This window comes from Sus scrofa, chromosome 6, assembly GCF_000003025.6.
Source record: "Sus scrofa isolate TJ Tabasco breed Duroc chromosome 6, Sscrofa11.1, whole genome shotgun sequence".
Classification (NCBI taxonomy): domain Eukaryota; kingdom Metazoa; phylum Chordata; class Mammalia; order Artiodactyla; family Suidae; genus Sus; species Sus scrofa.
The window spans coordinates 157,740,269-157,758,072 of NC_010448.4; the positions used below are offsets into that span (position 1 = coordinate 157,740,269).

At 54.5% G+C, this 17,804-nt stretch overlaps 2 protein-coding genes across 6 annotated transcripts in view; one reads left to right on the forward strand and one right to left on the reverse strand.

The window, feature by feature from the left end:
* On the forward strand, nucleotides 896-13,532 carry FAM151A (family with sequence similarity 151 member A). Its single transcript, XM_021096591.1, has 8 exons — nucleotides 896-1,534; nucleotides 2,557-2,703; nucleotides 6,862-7,014; nucleotides 8,621-8,780; nucleotides 10,416-10,640; nucleotides 11,332-11,471; nucleotides 12,198-12,341; nucleotides 12,772-13,532. Exons 1-8 carry the CDS (start codon nucleotides 1,420-1,422, stop codon nucleotides 13,443-13,445), a joined length of 1,758 nt encoding a protein of 585 aa, XP_020952250.1. The 5' UTR covers nucleotides 896-1,419; the 3' UTR covers nucleotides 13,446-13,532.
* ACOT11 (acyl-CoA thioesterase 11) overlaps nucleotides 9,649-17,804 on the reverse strand; it is an 82,364-nt gene continuing 74,208 nt past the window's right edge. For all 5 annotated transcript variants that reach the window (XM_021096589.1, XM_021096588.1, XM_021096585.1 and 2 more), the window contains exons 14-16: nucleotides 15,645-15,776; nucleotides 14,967-15,093; nucleotides 9,649-13,754 (exon numbers count right to left, since the gene is read on the reverse strand). In XM_021096589.1, the coding sequence (XP_020952248.1) occupies nucleotides 13,599-13,754; nucleotides 14,967-15,093; nucleotides 15,645-15,776 (415 nt within the window). In that variant the 3' untranslated portion in view covers nucleotides 9,649-13,598. The remainder of the gene's footprint in view (nucleotides 13,755-14,966; nucleotides 15,094-15,644; nucleotides 15,777-17,804) is intronic.

Below are 17,804 nucleotides of genomic sequence, written 5' to 3' on the forward strand. Positions count from 1 at the left end.
GCAGAAGAGCTCAAAGATACTGTTATGTATATTCCTTGAGGAGGAACCAGAACTTGCCCCAAGGCTGCGCTGTTGTTTCTGGACTGCTCCTCCCCGGTCTCTGCATCCCTTCCCTTCTCTGATTAGCAACTGTTTGAACCTGCCCTTTGGAACTCAAGGAAACTCACGGAGGCTGAATGAAGCCTGTTTCCTATAGAAAAGATAGGGGGGTGGGGTGGCGGTGGGACACGGAAAGGATTTTGTGTCCAGGAGCCCCGCAGGTCCTGCTTGGTTTCACTCCCTGGACCCCTTTCCCAACCTCTCGCCCTCTGTCCCCTGATGTTTGATTCCTCTTTCCCCTCCAGCCCTAAAGTCAGTGGTCCCCAAAGCTCTGTCTCTACCCTCTTCCACCCGCTTTGGGCAGAAAATGATGCTCACCCCATTATCTTTGGCCTCAATATCCAGTTCCTTCCTGCGCGGCTCTTCAGAGCTGAACCACAGCCCCTGTGACTCCAGGAGACCTGAACCAAACTCCCTCCCCACCCACTCCTCACTTCCACCTGCCTGCTTGGGCTTCACCCACCCCTCTCGTCACTCTTACACGCAAACACTACGGTCAGTCACCAGGGGCCCTGCTGGGTTGGACCTCGGTAAGCCCAGGTCCCTGTGCACATTACGGATGATTCTTGGACTCATTTAAACTCCAGGATCCCTGAAATAGGGACAGCTTCTGTCCCCCCAGCCCACCACACCCCACCCCACCCCACCTGCTACTTCTCCGCCCTGGGGCCCCTAGGACACCTCTGTGCCAGGTGGTGACTCAGCCCCTTCCTTGTGGACTCGCTGCCTCAGGAGTGGCCTGCAGCCACCCAGGCCGGCATGCCAGACCTATCAGTTTCAATCACAGGGAGATAATCTATCTGGGGTGGAAAGCAGATTCGCATTCTAATCCATCCACAGTCACCCACCCTTGTGTGACCTTCGTGACTCCCTGGGGCAGGGCAGAAAGAGGGAAGGAGTATCTAGCTGCCTCCTTTCATGCAGGGGAAGAAAACCTCCAGGTCTTCAGGAAAGCAAGGTCAAGCAGAGTCTAGATCCCTGGTCTCGCAACGCCCAGGCAGGTGCAGTCAGGCTGCCGGTGGGGGCTCCGTCTACCATCCTCGGCTGCCTCTGAATGTGCTCAAAGGTCATTTTGGGGGGGTGGCAGGATTTTCTGCTTGACCTGTTAAGATCCCAGGAGAGAGAGGGAAGAGGAGGGCGGGGAGGTGGGAGGGGCCTCGGGAGCTGTCTTATGGGCCATCCAGGCCCACAGGAGCAGGCCTGACTCCAAGAGCATTGGGTGCTGCTGGCACTCCTGCCTCCCACCCGATCCCAGCTCTCAGAGCCTCAGCAGACTCTGCACCCTAGGGACCTGCGGGACATTCCCCAGAAAGGGTCATCATGGCCTGCAAGAAGGGGTGCTCCAAGTGGTCCCTTGTCACGGGTGCCTGTGTGGCTCTGGGGTTTGCCGTCATCATGGTCCTGTGCTTCACGCTGCAGAAGCGCACCCAGCCAGGTAGGTCTCCCCCCGGCCTCCCTCCCTCCCTCCTTATCCCCCCCAAGGCTCTGTCCCCATCAACCTCTCTGATGGCCTCCACTCGCATCCCTACCTGGACACGATCCTCCATCCAAAGCTGTCCCATCACCAACCCCCCGAGACTTGACCCCATTACCTTTCCTTCCCCTCCTCCTTTACCAGTTTTGAGCTGCCTGAGAACCACTGAATCTTCAGCCCACACCTCTTCCTGTGCCCCCATGAACGTTTCTTCTTAGAGGGTCATGGGGGCCTCCTATCTCTGCTGAACTTCCTGCTTGTCCCTGCGCCCTCTCCTGCCAAAGCATCCTCCATTCACACCAGGCCTGGGAACAGCCTCCTCCCCTCCTTCGGCCTCGTGCCTGTGTCTTCTTGTGCCTCGAGGCTTCTTCCTTCCCATCCCCACAGGAGGGAAGGAAGAAGCCTGCCCACCCTGACCTCTCTGGCCATCTCGTGCTGGACCCCTGTACCAGCCTTCCCACTCCCAGCATCTGCCACCTGCCCGCTGTCACCAGCCCAAAGCTTGCTCTGTCACCAAGGAGATTTGTCTAAACCTTGTTTGCTGCCTCCAGCACACACGCAACTCCTTTGTGGGTGCCCAAGGCCTAATGACAGCCCTCTTTGCCAGTCATGCCCTATTCCGTTTCTCTACGTCTGTACCAGGCCAGTGGCCCTTCCTTTAGGTAACCAGCGTCTTCCCCACGACCAAGCCTTTGCCTCTCCTCTTCTCTCTGCAACTACCTGTGGTCCCCTCTTCTGGTGAAAGTTACACACCCATCCTTCTAGGTCTCCCTTAAATGTCCCCTTATCAGTGAACTTCCAGAAGTCCCCAGGCTGGTTCAGAGCCTCCTTGTACCTAGGAACTCTCGCGAAGCACTGATGAGTCTGGGGTCTGCTGTCTCTTCTCAGAAGCAGGCAGGATACGCCCTGGGGGACCAGGGAGGGTTTGTGGGATGTGAGGACTCAAGAACTGATGCTCACTGCCCCTCTGGCCTCGATTCCAGGCTGTGTGCAGGCTGCAGCCTGCCGCTCTGACGCAGACATGATGGACTACCTGCTGAGCGTGGGTCAGCTCAGCCAACGGGATGGCCTGCTGGTCACCTGGTACCACGCTGCCAACAGCCAGAAGGAGATGCAGGCAGCCCTCAGCAGTAAGTCCAGTTACCAGGACCGGAACTGGCCGGGGCAGGGGTGGAGGAGATGGAGGGAGAGCAGAGGTGGGCCTAGGACAGCATTACCTCCGAGGGGGCATTAGGATGGGCATCGCTGCGTTCTTGCCACTCTGCCCTTGAGAAAATGGGGGCTCAGGTTAAGTGACTGGCTCAGGTCGTGCAGAGATGTCTGGCCCGAGGTCACTCCTCCCAGGAGTTGTCAGGCGAGAGCTTCCCTACTGAGGAGGCCTTTGCCCTCAAAGTCTAAGATGTGCTTGTGTCCCAGCACAACCAAAAATACGCTGTGAAAGCCCAAGCAGATTGTGTAACTCCCGAATCTCCCACTTGGAATGATTATGGCAACCCGTCAGCTACAGCTCCCTGTGGGGACAGACACTCACATTCCATGCGGATTCTCCTAGGACTATGAGCAGCCTGTTTTTTTGTGGGTACATTTGATAGAAGGAAAAAGGCTCAGAAAAGTTAGGTGACTTACCTAAGGTCACGCTGTTGGAAAACGGCTAAGCCAGAGTTCCTGTTGTGGCTCAGTGGTAATGAAACTTGACTAGTATCCATGAAGATGTGGGTTCGGTCCCTGGCCTCACTCAGTGGGTTAAGGATCCGGCATGGCCCTGAGCTGTGGTGTAGGCTCAGATCTGGCGTTGCTGTGGCTGTGATGTAGGCCAGCAGCTGCAGCTCCAAAGATTCGACCCCTAGCCTGGGAACCTCCATATGCGGCAGGTGCAGCCCTAAAATGATAAAAGGGGGAAAAAAAAGAAAGTGGCTGAGCCAGCATCAGAACCCCTAGTGGTTGGCCCTACGCTCTGAATCACTGTGTGCCTGGCCCTTCAACAGGGAAGACCCCTTCAAGACTGTGGGGAAGTTCATTAGAAAATGTTTATGAATGCACCTGTAAACTCTATAAAGAAGCAACTATTCAAGATGAAAGGAAGGGTCCCCACATTTGAGCCTGCTTTGGAAGACTCAGATGACTGGCCCCACCTCTGGAGTTTCACCTTCACTGGTTCGGGGGTGGGGCCTGAGAATTTGCATTTCCAGTAAGTTCCAGGGGACAATGATGCCCCTGGCCCCAAGACCACTCTTGGAGAACCACTGCTCAACCCAAATCTCTCCATTGCAGGCAACTGGGATCCAGAGTGGGGAGGGGGTCTGGTTCAAGGTCACACAGCAGGTCTGCCTCAGAGCAAGACCTACATGCCAGGCCTCTGGAGCTTATTCCTGGCTCTCACACCTGCAGAGCCACCAGCAGAGGGCCTGGGTGTAAGTGTCTGGGGGAGTCTGCAGAAGGAATGAATGCATGAGTCTTTAGGAAGACTTCCTGGAGGAGGCAGGCTCGGTCCACAGGCTGGGTGGAGCCAGTCTGCAGCTGCTTCAGGACAGGGAGGCTCACAGACAAACCTGGGTGAGAAGGAGGACCGAGAACTCCCTCAGAGTTCCCGTTGTGGTTCAACAGGTTAAGAACCCAACTACTATCCATGGGTTCGATCCCTGGCCTCACTCAGTGGGTTAAGGATCTGGTGTTGCCACCAGCTGCAGTGAAGGTCACAGGCAGGGCTCAGAGCCTCCATTGCTGTGGCATTGGCTTGCAGCTTCAGGGCCCTAAAAAAACCAAAACAAACAAACAAACAAACAAACATACACACAGAGAATTCCCTGTTGAGGGAACCAGGCCTCGAGAAGCCTCCTTATCTGGAGATAAGGCTGAGGGAAGGCCAAGACATCTGCCACCCCAGGCTCATTTCAGGTCAGCCCTGGGGCAACAGATAAGGGGTGAGGACCTTGGCCCAGAAGAAAGCTTGAGGATGCCAACCAAGCAGTGCCCAACAACATGGAGCGTGCAGAGGCACCCTTCGAGCTGCAGGGATCTGGAGGAACCCATGCCCAATCTCTTCTCCCTGGGGTCCGGCTAGGTCCCGGGGCAGGTGTCTGGGAGGAGGGCGGGGCACAGCTGGAGTGGGGGCCCTGACGAGAGCCCGTGGTAGGCCAAGATTAGGCTGGAGAAGTCACCTTGGACATGACTGAATACCCACAAGGAGGGGAGGGGCCAGAGCAAAGGTCTGGGAGGCAGACAGAACGGGGTTCAAATTCTACCTTTTTTTTTTTTTCTTTTGTGGGGCCACACCTGTGCATATGGAAGTTCCCAGGCTAGGCTTCAATTCAGAGCTGCAGCCGCCAGCCTATACCACCGTCACAGCAATGCAGAATCCGATCCTCATCTGCGACCTATACCACAGCTCACGGCAACTCCAGATCCTTAACCCACTGAGTGAGGCCAGGGATGGAAGCTGCATCCTCACAGATACCAGGCAGGATCTTAACAGACTGAACCACAACAGGAACTCCCTGTTTTGTTTGTTTTGTCCTTAGGGCCACACCCGAGGCATATGGAGGTTCCCAGGTTAGGGGTCTAATCAGAGCTGCAGACACTGGCCTACACCACAGCCACGCCAGATCCGAGCCACGTCTGCGACCTACACCACAGCTCACGGCAACCCCGGATCTTTAACCCACTGAGTAAGGCCAGGGATCAAACCTGCAACCTCATGGTTCCTAGTCAGATTCGTTTCCACTGCACCAGGACAGGAACTCCCCAGGCCTGCTTTTCACTGAAAGGCCTCAGTTACCCCCAGCCTGGAGCTGTCAGGGCAGGGATCCCACAGCCACCAGACAACGTTAACTGCCTGCATTTATTTATTTGTTTATTTATTTTGTTTTAAGGGCCACACCCACAGCATATGGAAGTTCCCAGGCTAGGGGTCAAATAGGAGCTACAGCCACCAGCCTACACCACAGCCACAGCAAAGCAGGATCCGAGCCGTGTCTGCGACCTCCACCACAGCTCATGACAACACCAGATCCTTAACCCACTGAGCAAGGCCAGGGATCGAATCCACAACCTCATGGTTCCTATTCGGATTAAGTTCCACTAGGCCACGACGGGAACTCCCCAATTACCTGCATTTAAAAGACAAAAACGCAGTTCCCGTCATGGCGCAGCAGAAGCGAATCTGACTAGGAATCATGAGGTTGTGGGTTCAATCCCTGGCCTTGATCAGTGGGTTAAGGATCCGGTGTTGCCATGAGCTGTGGTATAGGTCACAGACGTGGCCCGAATCTGGCGTTGCTGTGGCTGTGGGGCAACGGCTCTGATTAGACTCCTAGCCTGGGAACCTCCATACGATGTGGGTGCAGCCCTCAAAAGACAAATAAATAGATAAATAAAATAAAAATAAAAGACAAAAACAACAGTGCACACTGCTATAAGGGCACCAGAGGTAGACCAGCTTATGTACTTCTGGTGGAAACATGAGTTAGAAGAATTTTTCTAGAGAGTAATTTAGTAATGCGGTTTTAAAAAATGGCCCTGTGGGTGTTCCAGCATCTATAGCTTTGATTAGACCCCTAGCCTGGGAACCTCCATATGCTGCAGGTACAGCCCTGAAATGACAAAGACAAAATATAAAAACAAAAAAAAAAATAATGAGATGGAGTTCCCAATGTGGCTCAGAGGTAATGAACCCTACCAGTATTTATGAGGATATGAGTTCGATCCTGGCCTTGCTCACCAGGTTAAGGATCTGTGAGCTGTGGTATAGGTCACAGACATGGCTTGGATTTGGCATTGCTAGCTACAAGTGTGGCCCTAAAAAGGAAAAAAAAAAAGAGATGCAGAAAAGATTATGAAAATGCATCATAATATTGACAGAAAGATTATAAATGCAGCATGGGAGAGTTCCCATTGTGGCACAGTGGAAATGAATCCAATTAGTATGAGGATGCCGGTTGGATCCCTGGCCTTGCCCAGTGGATTAAAGATCCAGCTTTGCCGTGAAGTGAGGCACAGGTCACAGACGTGGCTCAGATCCCAATTGCTGTGGCTGTGGTGTAGGCTGGCAGCTATAGTTCCAATTTGACCCCTAGCCTGGGAATCTCCATCTGCCGCAGGTGTAGCCCTAAAGGGCAGAAAAAAAAAAGGGAAGAAAATCCATCAGAAAGTGAACTGATTGAAATGTGGGTGAATATTTCCCTCTCTGCTTTGCTGTCACCAAATATTTAACAACAAATGTGTTAACACTTCGATGATGAGAAAAACTGCTTTTAAAAAAGAACTTGATTAGAGTTTGTCCTCTGGCACAGGTGACATCATGGTCCTGGAGGCAGATGTCACGGTAGAGGGGCTCAACACAGCCAACGAGACCGGGGTCCCCATCATGGCACACCCCCCAGCCATCTACAGCGACAACACCCTGCAGCAGTGGCTGGAGACCGTGCTGGCCTCTTCCCAGAAGGGTAAGAACCTCAGCCCCTTCCAGCTGCCCAGCCCTCTGGTTTTCAGGCTGCACGTGCAAGGATCCCTTCACTAGGAGGCAGGTCCAGTCCCGGTCAGGCGTGGCTCGTTGCCTTGGCTTCCCAGCCACACGGCTCTAGAGGCCTGGGCTCGTGGAAGATTGTGAGCTGAGGGGTGTAAAGGGGCAGGGTAAGCTGCAAAGGGCCAGACTTGTTCAGGGCGTTCTCCCCTGAATCCGAAGAACTGGATACAACATGCTCAAAGCCAAATTCCACCTTCCCCCATGTCCTTTTTACCAGTCACAGTCAGAATCCAGGCATCACTCTGATGCCTCTCTCTCAACCCCCACATCCACTCAGCTGCTGCGTCGGCCAGTTCTAACCCTGACCCCTACCCCCTGATCCAGTCCCAGGCACATCTTCTTTCTCCTGGACCTCCTTCCTCACTGGCTTCCTGCCTCCAAACTCAGCCCTACTTGAGTGAGTTTTCAAAAACGCCAACTGTTGGAGTTCCTGTTGTGGTGCAACAGGATAGGCAGCATCTCTGGAGCCCTGGGATGCAAGTTTGATCCCTAAGCTGGCACCGTGGGTTAAGGATCTGGCATTGCCACAGCTGTGGCCTAGGTCACAACTGCGGCTTGGATCTGATCCCTGGCCTGGGTACTCCATATGCCTCAGGGAGGCCAAAAAAGAAAAAAAACAAACAAAAGAAAAAAGCCAACTGTCATGTCACTCTCCTACTTCAACCCTCCATGGCTCCCCATTGGCCTCAGGACAAAGTGTGATCTCCTTAGCCTGGCTTTCCACATCCTTAACTTCCCAGCCTCACCGCCTGCCGTTCCCTTCATCCTCAGCCTGTCACCACCCAACAGGATGGGCCATTGTTCACACTGGGTCTTCCTTTTATATGTCCTTCCTCCACTCAAACACCCCTTCTCAAAGGCCCAGTGCCTCCCTACTGAATCCAGAGGCTTAGGACCCTCTGAGCCTGCCCGTCCAAGAATCACGGTTCCTTTTCATCCGAAACTTGAGAACCCCTGCCCCAGCTCCAAGTCCCAAGGCCTAATGTCCTCTGCTTCCTCCCCACAGGGATGGGGGATGGACCCACTCCTGCAGAGGCAGATCCTTCCTCTCCAGTTCAGCTCTGCCTGTTTTTTTTTTGTTTTGTTTTGTTTTGTTTTTGTCTTTTTTTGCCTTTTCTAGGGCCACTCCCTCAGCATATGGAGGTTCCCAGGCTAAGGGTCGAATCAGAGCCACAGCAACTCGGGATCCGAGCCGCATCTGTGATCTACGACACAGCTCACGGCAACGCCGGATCCTTAATCCACTGAGCAAGGCCAGGGATCGAACCCGCAACCTCATGGTTCCTAGTCAGATTCGTTAACGACTGCACCACAACGGGAACTCCATTTTTTTTTTTTTTTTTCCAGCTCTGCCTGTTTGAAAGCCCTTCTTCACATCCAGAGCCAGAATCTGGTCCCCGTCTTCCCTCCCCGAGCCCTCCCCCGACCCCACACACCATACTTGCTCTCTCTGCCTTAGGAAGTCATGTCTTCTGGTTCCTTCTTCCTTGAGCACAAGGCGACCGCCCCTGTCCCTGTTCCCACAGGCATCAAGCTGGATTTCAAGAGCATCAAGGCCGTGGGCCCTGCCCTGGATCTCCTGCGGCGGCTGACGGAGGAGGGGAGAGTTCGGAGGCCTGTATGGATCAATGCCGACATCCTGAGAGGCCCCAACATGCCCATCTCAATAGAGGTCAATGCCACACAGTGAGTGTCCGCCTCTCTGCGCCAGCTGTGCCCAGTCCCCTTCCTTCAACATCTGGCACAGTAGGTGCTCGAAGGACCTTTGCTGAGTGTGCCTCCAGCCTACCACATACATAGTCTGACCTCTGAGCCTTAGCACATGCTCTTCCCTCTGCCTCAAATGCCTTTCCCCCATTTCCTGATGAGCCTTTGCCCAGTCATTACATGCCCCCAGCAAATTCCCTGACATCCAAGATTGCGGAGGACTCTCACCCACACTATGTTCTAACGCGGTCCTGATTTTGCTGGGACATCACCGGATTACAGCCGTGTCGCCCTCACTACACTCTGGACTCCAGAGGGCGAACAGGGCCTTGTCCAGTGCCCAGGCAGCACTTGGCCTGCTAGAAAAGCCGAAAGTGCTGACTCCTTCCACAAACCCCCTCCCCTGCAATCCCAGCACAGCCACCCAGAGCCCCCACATACACCAGTGCGCTCCAGTTTACAAAGGGCCACGTGAAAGGAGAGAACGTATCTGAGCTGACCTTCGCGTAGTGACGCCAGGTAAGTTAGGAGCATTTTTTCACCCCATTTTGCAGATAAGAAAGCTGAAAATAGGAGTTCCCCTCGTGGCGCAGAAGTTAACGAATCTGACTAGGAACCATGAGGTTGCAGGTTTGATCCCTGGCCTTGCTCAGTGGGTTAAGGATCTGGCGTTGCCGTCAGCTGTGGTGTAGGTCGCAGACATGGCTCGGATCCTGCAATGCTGGGGCTGTGGCGTAGGCAGGCGGCTACAGCTCTGATTCAAGCCCTAGCCTGGGAACCTCCATATGCCATAAGTGCAGCCCTAGAAAAAGACAAAAAGACCAAAAAAAAAGAAAGCTAAAAATAATTGAGGCTCAATCTGTCGAATGTTTATTATGCGTCACAGGATCTAGTTGTTACGTACTATTTAACTCTTACAATGAGGATGAGGTAGGTAAATTTTCATTTTATTAATACAGGAACTATCTCACTGAAGCTAATGACCCGCCTGAGTCTAGTAATCGGCAGAGCAGAGACTCAGAGGCAGGCCTTTCTGATTCTACCCCCGTGCTTTTTTCACCATCCATCCTTCCATCCATCTATCCAGCCAGCCAGCCAGCAACCCATCTAGCCGGCATTTATCTTGATTCTCAAACTGAGATGCACGTAGAAAAGCAGGAGTTGGAAAATATAGTCAGTGGCCCAAGATAAATACGATGCATCTTCTTGGAGTGATTTTACTCAATAGTTCAGGAAGAGGGAGAAGGTAACTTTATTTGCCTATTAAAATCTGCATCAGGGCAAAATTTGAATGCAATTTTAAAATAAAATCTAAAAGTCCAGAGATCCATGCCTAGGGCTCTGGATTATGTTCTCTGTCCATGGGGGTGTTTAAGAAGCCCTGCGCTGCCTGAAAGGATGCCAGCTTTGAGAACCAAAGAGGTTGGGTGAGCCACCAAGGTCACAAAGTCAGGACCCAAATCCAGATGTCCCTGACTCCAAAGTCCATGCCCTGCTGGGGGACTCTGACCTTATGTCCTAGATGCCATAGGCCCTGCCTCTTCTTAGCACCATGATGGGAACTCAGGAAATGAGGCGGGGACTCTAAAAATCAGCATCTCTGATTCTCTGCAGGTTCCTGAACTTAGTCCAGGAGAAGTATCCTGAGACAACCCTGTCTCCAGGCTGGACCACCCTTTACCTGCCCCAGTTGCCGAATGGGACATACAGCCGAGCCATGGTGGAGAAGATGCAGGAGCTAGTGGGACCAGTGCCACAGAGGGTCACCTTCCCTGTGCGGGCTGTCATGGTGCGGGCTGCCTGGCCCCACTTCAGCTGGTTGCTGGGCCAATCTGAGAGGTGAGACCTCCCAGGCCCCTGCCACAGCTCCCCCTCCCTCCAGACCCACTCCCATGTCCCAGGAAGATCCCAGGTGCCGTGGCTAGGAGGGTCTCAACGATCCTCTGGTCCAGCCTCCCCTGGTACTCACACCCTCTACACCTTCCCCGCTTTCTGCTTGTATACCTCTAGAAACAGGCAGCTCACTACCACCTGAGGCAGCTAACTCTCCCGGTTGGGAAGTGTTTATGCTGAGATACAATTTTCCCCCCACAGCTTCCTCTCTGTGGGAGCCAGCGGTTACCTGGGGCTGCCCACAGTGCACCCGCAGTCTCTGCCCCAGGACAGCTCTGTAGGGATTGGGGAACTCCCACCCTCACCCCTGCACTCTGCTCCCCAAGCTGCCCAGCACCGCCTTCTTCTGCCTCTGTGCACACGAGGCTGGAGGTGGCCCCGTTCCCCTCTTCATTCCTGACCTCGAGCCTCATCCCAGGTGCCCATCTGTTCTATGCTTGTCTCCTTCCTAAAAGGGGACCCAGAAATACACACTCTCAAGTGAGGAGGCAGCACAGGCCATCGTCCCTGCGGTAGGGCCCCCCCGCCGCCCCCCCCGCCGCCCCCCCCGCCCAGCAAAGGTCCAGTTCTGAGCACCAGAGTGGGGCTGAGGGCTGCCGGGCCCAGGCAGGCGCTGAGCCAGCTCCCTGGGCCCCAGGTATAGCCTGACGCTGTGGCAGAGCGCCTCAGACCCCCTGCTGGTGGACGATCTCCTCTACGTCCGGGACAACACTGCTGCTCACCAGATCTACTACGACATCTTTGAGCCGCTCCTGTCGCAGTTCAAGCAGCTCGCCGGTAGGGCGGGGTCTGGGGAGGATCGAGAGTGGGGAGGTGGGGGAGCGGGGTGGGGGCTGAATCATAGGCGAGGCCGCACCAGGTGGACACGGGAGCAGAGGTAGCGGGGGCAGGTCACTGGAAGGGGAAAATCCTAGCCGGTAGGAAGAAGGCATCACTTAAGCATCACCTGAATGCCAGCCCCCAGTAAGGGAGGCTAAGCTTCACAGATCCCGGAAGCAGGGATTCCATTTTATAGATAGGGAAACTGAGGTTCAGAGCAGGTAAGTAATTTACACAAAGTCATTGAGCTTGAATGTGGCACAGCTCAGAACGGAACCAGCGGAATCCAAACCCCATGTGCTTCCCCTTGCATCACAGTTGCTCTGAGGGTTACTCCAGGATTTCAGAGTATGGCCCCTCCAGCGTACCTGGTAATCACTGATCCAGACACCACCTGTCCCCTTGTCCAAACCCCTCACTCCCTTGACTCCCAACCTAGGAGAGACTCTAGTTAAACCAACCCAAAGGAGACCCATCAGACCCAACATGGACAGACCTGGCTCCATTGGGATCTGAATCCCAACAGCTCTGCCCACTGCCTGTAGAGTCTCAAGCAAGGCACCTATAACCTACAAAACGGAATTACAGCTCCCTGGAGGCTTGCTATGCAGCTTAGAGAGGATGTGAGGTGCGTGGAAGGTGCTCCATGAGGCGGTCGCTTCACCTTGGCAATTTGCCCCACAGCGAATACCTCACGAAAGCAAAGCTACTACACCGGGGGCAGCCTGGTCCCTCTTCTCCAGCTCCCAGGGGAGGAGGGTGTGAGCGTGGAGTGGCTGGTTCCTGAGATCCAGGGCAATGGAAGCACAGCAACAGTGCACCTCCCAGGTAAGGTCTGCCCGCAGCCCCTCTGCTCCTAAGCTTGGGGAAGCCACAGCAGGTCTCTGTTACCATGGCAATAGGGTTGTGATGGGGGTGTGTGTGCAGAGTTGGCAAGAGTGCTGTCTTGAGTGTGGAGCTCCTGGCCTTTAGACCAGCACCTGTGAGCCCTCAGTCACATCACGCTGCAGGAACGGCGGGCGCAGGAACGGCGGCACAGTCCCGAGGGTTGAGCCGCAGGCAAGGCTCAGAGCTGAGCTAGGGGCTTATTGTGTCACTTTGAGCCCAGGCACATTGATAAAGCAGCCCTTCCACTTGGAATCCAGATCCGATCCACAGATCCCGCTACCCCCCTGCTGTCCCTTCAACTTCAGCAAGGGTCTTGACACCCCATGATAACTTAAACCCTAGACACTGTTGCCTCCACTGCCTCTTCCAGACAGAGAAGGCATGATCCTGCTGAATGTTGGCCTTCAGGAACCTGCAGCTGGGGACCCTGTGGCCGTCGTACGTGCCCCAGACGGCCGTGCCCTGACGCTGGAGCCCTGCTTGAGGCAGCTGGCCATGCGCCCTGGATCCTGGGGCGTCCACTTGCACATGGCAGTGCCCACAGCCCTCCGGCCATCCCTGGCCACACTGGCCAACCTCTCCGCCCTTGGCCACCTGCTTAGGCCTGTGTGGGTTGGGGCCACAATCTCTCACGGGAGTTTTGTGGCCCCTGGCTACGTGACCGGCAGGGAACTGCTTGCAGCTGTGGCTGAGGTTTTCCCCCACGTGACCGTGGCACCAGGCTGGCCCGAGGAAGTGCTGGGCAGTGGCTACAGGGAACAGCTGGTCACAGACATGCTGGAGCTGTGCCAGGGCCTCTGGCAACCTGTGTCCTTCCAGCTGCAGGCTGGGCCGCTGGGCCAGAGCACAGCTGGGGTCGTGGCCAGGCTGCTGGCGGCGTCCCCCCGGGCCACTGTCACAGTGGAACACGGCCCTGGCCGGGGCCACTATGCATCTGTGCGGGCAGCGCTCCTGGCAGCCAGGGCTGTGGACAAGACCCGAGTCTACTACAGGCTACCCCAGAGTGACCGTGCAGACTTGCTGGCCAATGTGGGCAGAAACTGACCACCCAGGGGTGCTGGGCAGCAGACCCCCGGGTCAAGGCTTCCCACGGGGGAGGCGGGAAGGAATAAATGCCTCTGTCTTCCTTAGCGCACGGCACGTGTGTCCTCTAGCAGGATGGAGTGGGAGTGGGCGCGAGGTAGCCATCGAAGGTGCCTAGAGAGCCTGGAGGCTGGGGGCCAGATCATTCCGGTTGTCCAAGAGGAACTGCTCACAAGCCTTGAAGGTGGTGTAGAACTCAGAGGACAGGCCAGTCACATTGGTGGTCACGTAGTTGAGAAAGCCCGGGGTGGCCTGGTTGTAGTAGGACACCTGCGGGACGGGCAGCCACACTCAGGGGCTGGGAGGGGCAGGGGTGGGAGCCAGCCGGGACAACAGTGAACGAGCCAGCACCCAGGGCCTCAGAAGGCAGCACGACTGGCAGGTGTGACCTTCAGCTGGTCTCCCCCGAACCCCCCTTCGGGGGACTCACAACCCTGGCTTCCCTCTGTCACCACACACTGTGCTGTCAACCTGTGTCTCTCCTGTCAGCCTGGAGGCCCTGGAGGACAGGGACTGGGTCTCTAGAGCCCAGTAGAGAATCCACTTTTATTTTTATTTTTTTGGCCATGCCTGCAGCATACAGAAGTTCCTGGCCCAGGAACTGAACCCATGCCACAGCAATGCCTGTGCCAGATCCTTAAACTGCTGAGCCACCAGGGAACTCCCAGAGACCCTTTAAAAAGAAGGTGCTCTAGGGCCATACAGAAGTTAGAATAAGCCCAGAGATAGCCCTGAGAAGCTGTTAGTTTAAGTGTATTAAGTTAGCAAACACTGTCTAAGCCCTAGCTGCCGGGAGTCTCAGGGCCCTAAGAGCTGCTGTGAGCTGAGGAAGGGGAGCTGGGCTTCCCCAACCCACCCACCGACTGCCCTGAGAGCTACAGAAAACCTTCCCAGGGTTTCCCATCGCAGCACAGTGCAAACGAATCCGACTAAGAACCATGGGGTTTAAGGTTCAACCCCGGCCTTGCTCGGTGGGTTAAGGATCCAGCATTGCCATGAGCTGTGGTGTAGGTCACAGATGCAGCTCGGATCTGGCATTACTGTGGCTGTAGCTTAGGCCAGTGGCTACAGCTCCAGTTAGACCTCTAGCCTGGGAACCTCCCTGTGCTGCAGGTGCAGCCCTAAAAGGAGACAAAAGACAAAAAAAGAAAATCTTCCGAGACAAGAAGGGCATGGAAGGAAGGAAATGGAATTTTAGATCAGAACCCAGGCCTTCTGCCCTGTGTCCAGTGCTTTTTCTGGGGGGGGAAGGGGGGAGTCCTGCAGGGGCCTCGGGCTTATCTCTGCACAGATTAGATCTTAATGAAGGCTCATTTTTAGCCCCTGATACTCTTAGGTGCCTTCAAGCTGGAAGAGAGAGCCTGTTAAGGGGCAGGGTGCACAGGTCTGGTATCTGAGCCAGACAGCCCTGAGCTCCAGACATTGGTGTGGCTTTGGGCTGAATCTGGGTGGGGGCGAGGGGAAGGGGACACGGGTGCTCACCTTGGTCAGCTGGTCCCCCTCGCGCCAGAAGCAGAAGCCCGAGCAGAGGGTCTCTCCGCGCCTGTACTCTGGCATCTCACGGTGCGTGGGCAGCGTGACTGACCTCAGCGCAATGACATAGGGGTCCCTGGAAAGGAGGAAGGGCAGGGAGGAGGCACAGAAGGGGGTGAGGGCCTGGCTCTAGCCAAGCTGGGAGAAGGGCCTGTGGGTTAGCAGCTCTGAATTTGCCAGGAGCCAGCATGCCTGCACCGCACATTTTCTGGAAAAGCCCTCCAGGGCAGACGCTAGCAAGCAGTGCTAGGCTTTGGGACTTCCATGCTTCATCTTTGTTTTGCTGGACTCTAGAAGAGATGCTGTCTCTCCAGCAGCCTCCACACCCTCCAGCCAACACAGGGCTTTCAGAAGCTGGAGCCAAGGAGTTAGCCCACGTGAGAAATGGCCTATTCCTGGCCTGCGGCAAGGCACCCCACCACCCCAGGGACAGAGACCACCCTGCCTTCGAGGGTGAGCTATCAGAGGGTGTCCCCATAGCCTCCATTCTATCCACAGTAAGAGCTTGGCAGCCAGTTTTACCCTGAGGTCCCATGGCCAAGGGGAAGCCGAGCACTGATGTCCCCTCCCCAGGGGACAGGGAAGAGGATCCCTGCCCACCTCCCACTGCAGCAGGCAGGCACGCACCCGTTGTCACAAGGCTTCCGCCGAGAGGCCAGGATCACGAAGTCCTGGGGCTTGGGGTCATCTCCGATGGGGGGGCTGATGACGTGGTAGATGGCATCGTCCTCGTCCACCTGCTGCACCAGCTCCACGCTCCTGTGCAGAGCCCACGGGAGTTACACCAGCTCCTGGTGCGAGGGCAAGTCCTGACCCAGGCCCTCCTGTGCTTCAGCCTCCCTCAGCAGATGTCTTTGGGCCACTTCACCCCCAACACTACTCAGCAGGACCACAGGAGGGCAGGAAGGCCTGGCCAAGACAGACAGACAGACACACACACACAGGTGCACACAAACGTACACACACAATGTACACATGCAAATGCAAGCACACACAAAAGCAAATGCACACACGGGCACACATACATGCAGATACAGGAGCAGACTCAGACAGGTACAGACACTTGCACATCTGTGGGCACACATGTGCGGATACAGATACCCACTGATACACACACAGACCCATGGGTGTCTGTCCATGTCTGCGGGTGCATGCTACGCAGATGTGTGATTTAGTAGCTGTACTTAATATTTAGTGAGCGTCCACTGTGCCAGGCACTGTTCTAAGTGCTTCGTGGGTCCATCTCACTTAGCCCCACAACAGCCCATGCAGATGGACTCTCGGTATCCCCGCTTTATAGAGAAGGCTGATACTCAGAGAAAAAACTTGTATGTGGCTACAGAATAAGGAAGCAGGTCTGGGATGTGCTCAAACTGTTGGGTGCTGGAGCTGTGACCCCCCCAGGCTCAGGCACACTGCACACACGTGCCCAGGTAGACACACCTAGGCTTACACCAACACACATTCACCCACGCAAGGACATCCACACAGAAACGACCATGTCCAGACCCACACGTTTTCCCTGCTCTCCCCCACCCCAACCCTGGCAGGTGCCTCAGGAACAGGGCACCTGTGGGCAGAGTGGGAGGAAGTTGCTAGGGACTCCCTTTCCCTCAGGACACCCCCGCCCCCAGTCCCCTCAAGTATCAAGATCTGATGGGGACTTCAAGGCTCACACCAGCCTGCCACCTCCAAGAAGCCTTCCAACTACATACCCCACCCCCTTCCCTTAAGGTCCACCACTAAAATCACCTTCCAGCAGGCCTGGGGGCACCCAGACCAGGGCTTTTAAAAGGAACACAGCCCTTTTTACAAAACCGTAGGCAGCTACAAACAGACCTGCTTTGGTGGAGAAAGGTGGGGGTAGGTAGTGGAAGGCCAATTTGTCAACTATCAACTCACCAAAAGGACCTGCTTACTGAATTTCCATATACACAGATCCTCCTTATGGAGATACTCAGGAATTTAGGCTCCTCTCTTTTTTGGCTGTGCCCACAACCTATGACGAAAGTTCCTGGGCCAGGAATCGAACCTGTGTCGCAGCAGCAGTCCAAAGCAGCTGCAGTGACAATACTGGATCCTTAACCTGCTGTGCCAAAAGGGAATTCCTTCCAGGTTCCCAAAGATAGTTCAACATACGCAAATCAATCAATGTCATACACGTTAACAAAAGGAAAGTCAAAAACCACATGATCACCTCAATAGATGCAGAAAAAGCATTTGACAAAGTCCAACATCCATTCATGATCAAAACTCTTACCAAAATGGGGATAGAGGGAACATACCTTAACATAATAGCCATTTAAGACAAACCCACAGCAAATATACGCAATGGAGAAAAGCTGAAAGCCTTCCCACTAAAATCTGGACTAAGACAAGGATGCCCACTCACCACTGTTATTCAACATAGTACTGGAAGTCCTAGCCACAGCACTCAGACAAAAGAAATAGAAGGCATCCAAATAGGAAGAAAAGAGGTAAAACTGTCACTGTATGCAGATGACATGATACTATACATAGAAAACCCTAAGGACTCAACCCAAAAACTGCTCGAACTGATCAACAAATTCAGCAAAGTAGCAGGATATAAGATTAACATTCAGAAGTCAGTCACACTTCTGTATACTAACAATGAAATATTAGAAAAGGAATACAAAAATACAATAACTTTTAAAATTGCACCCAAAAAAATCAAATATCTGGGAATACACCTGACCAAGGAGGTGAAAGACTTATATGCTGAAAACTATAAAACATTAATCAAGGAAATTAAAGAGGATTCAAAGA

Coding starts and splice junctions, on each gene's coding strand:
- FAM151A (XM_021096591.1), top strand. CDS start 1,420: ATGGCCTGCAAGAAGGGGTGCTCCAAGTGGTCCCTTGTCACGGGTGCC. Junction 1,535..2,556: donor GCAGAAGCGCACCCAGCCAG/GTAGGTCTCCCC, acceptor CCTCGATTCCAG/GCTGTGTGCAGGCTGCAGCC. Junction 10,641..11,331: donor TTGCTGGGCCAATCTGAGAG/GTGAGACCTCCC, acceptor CCTGGGCCCCAG/GTATAGCCTGACGCTGTGGC.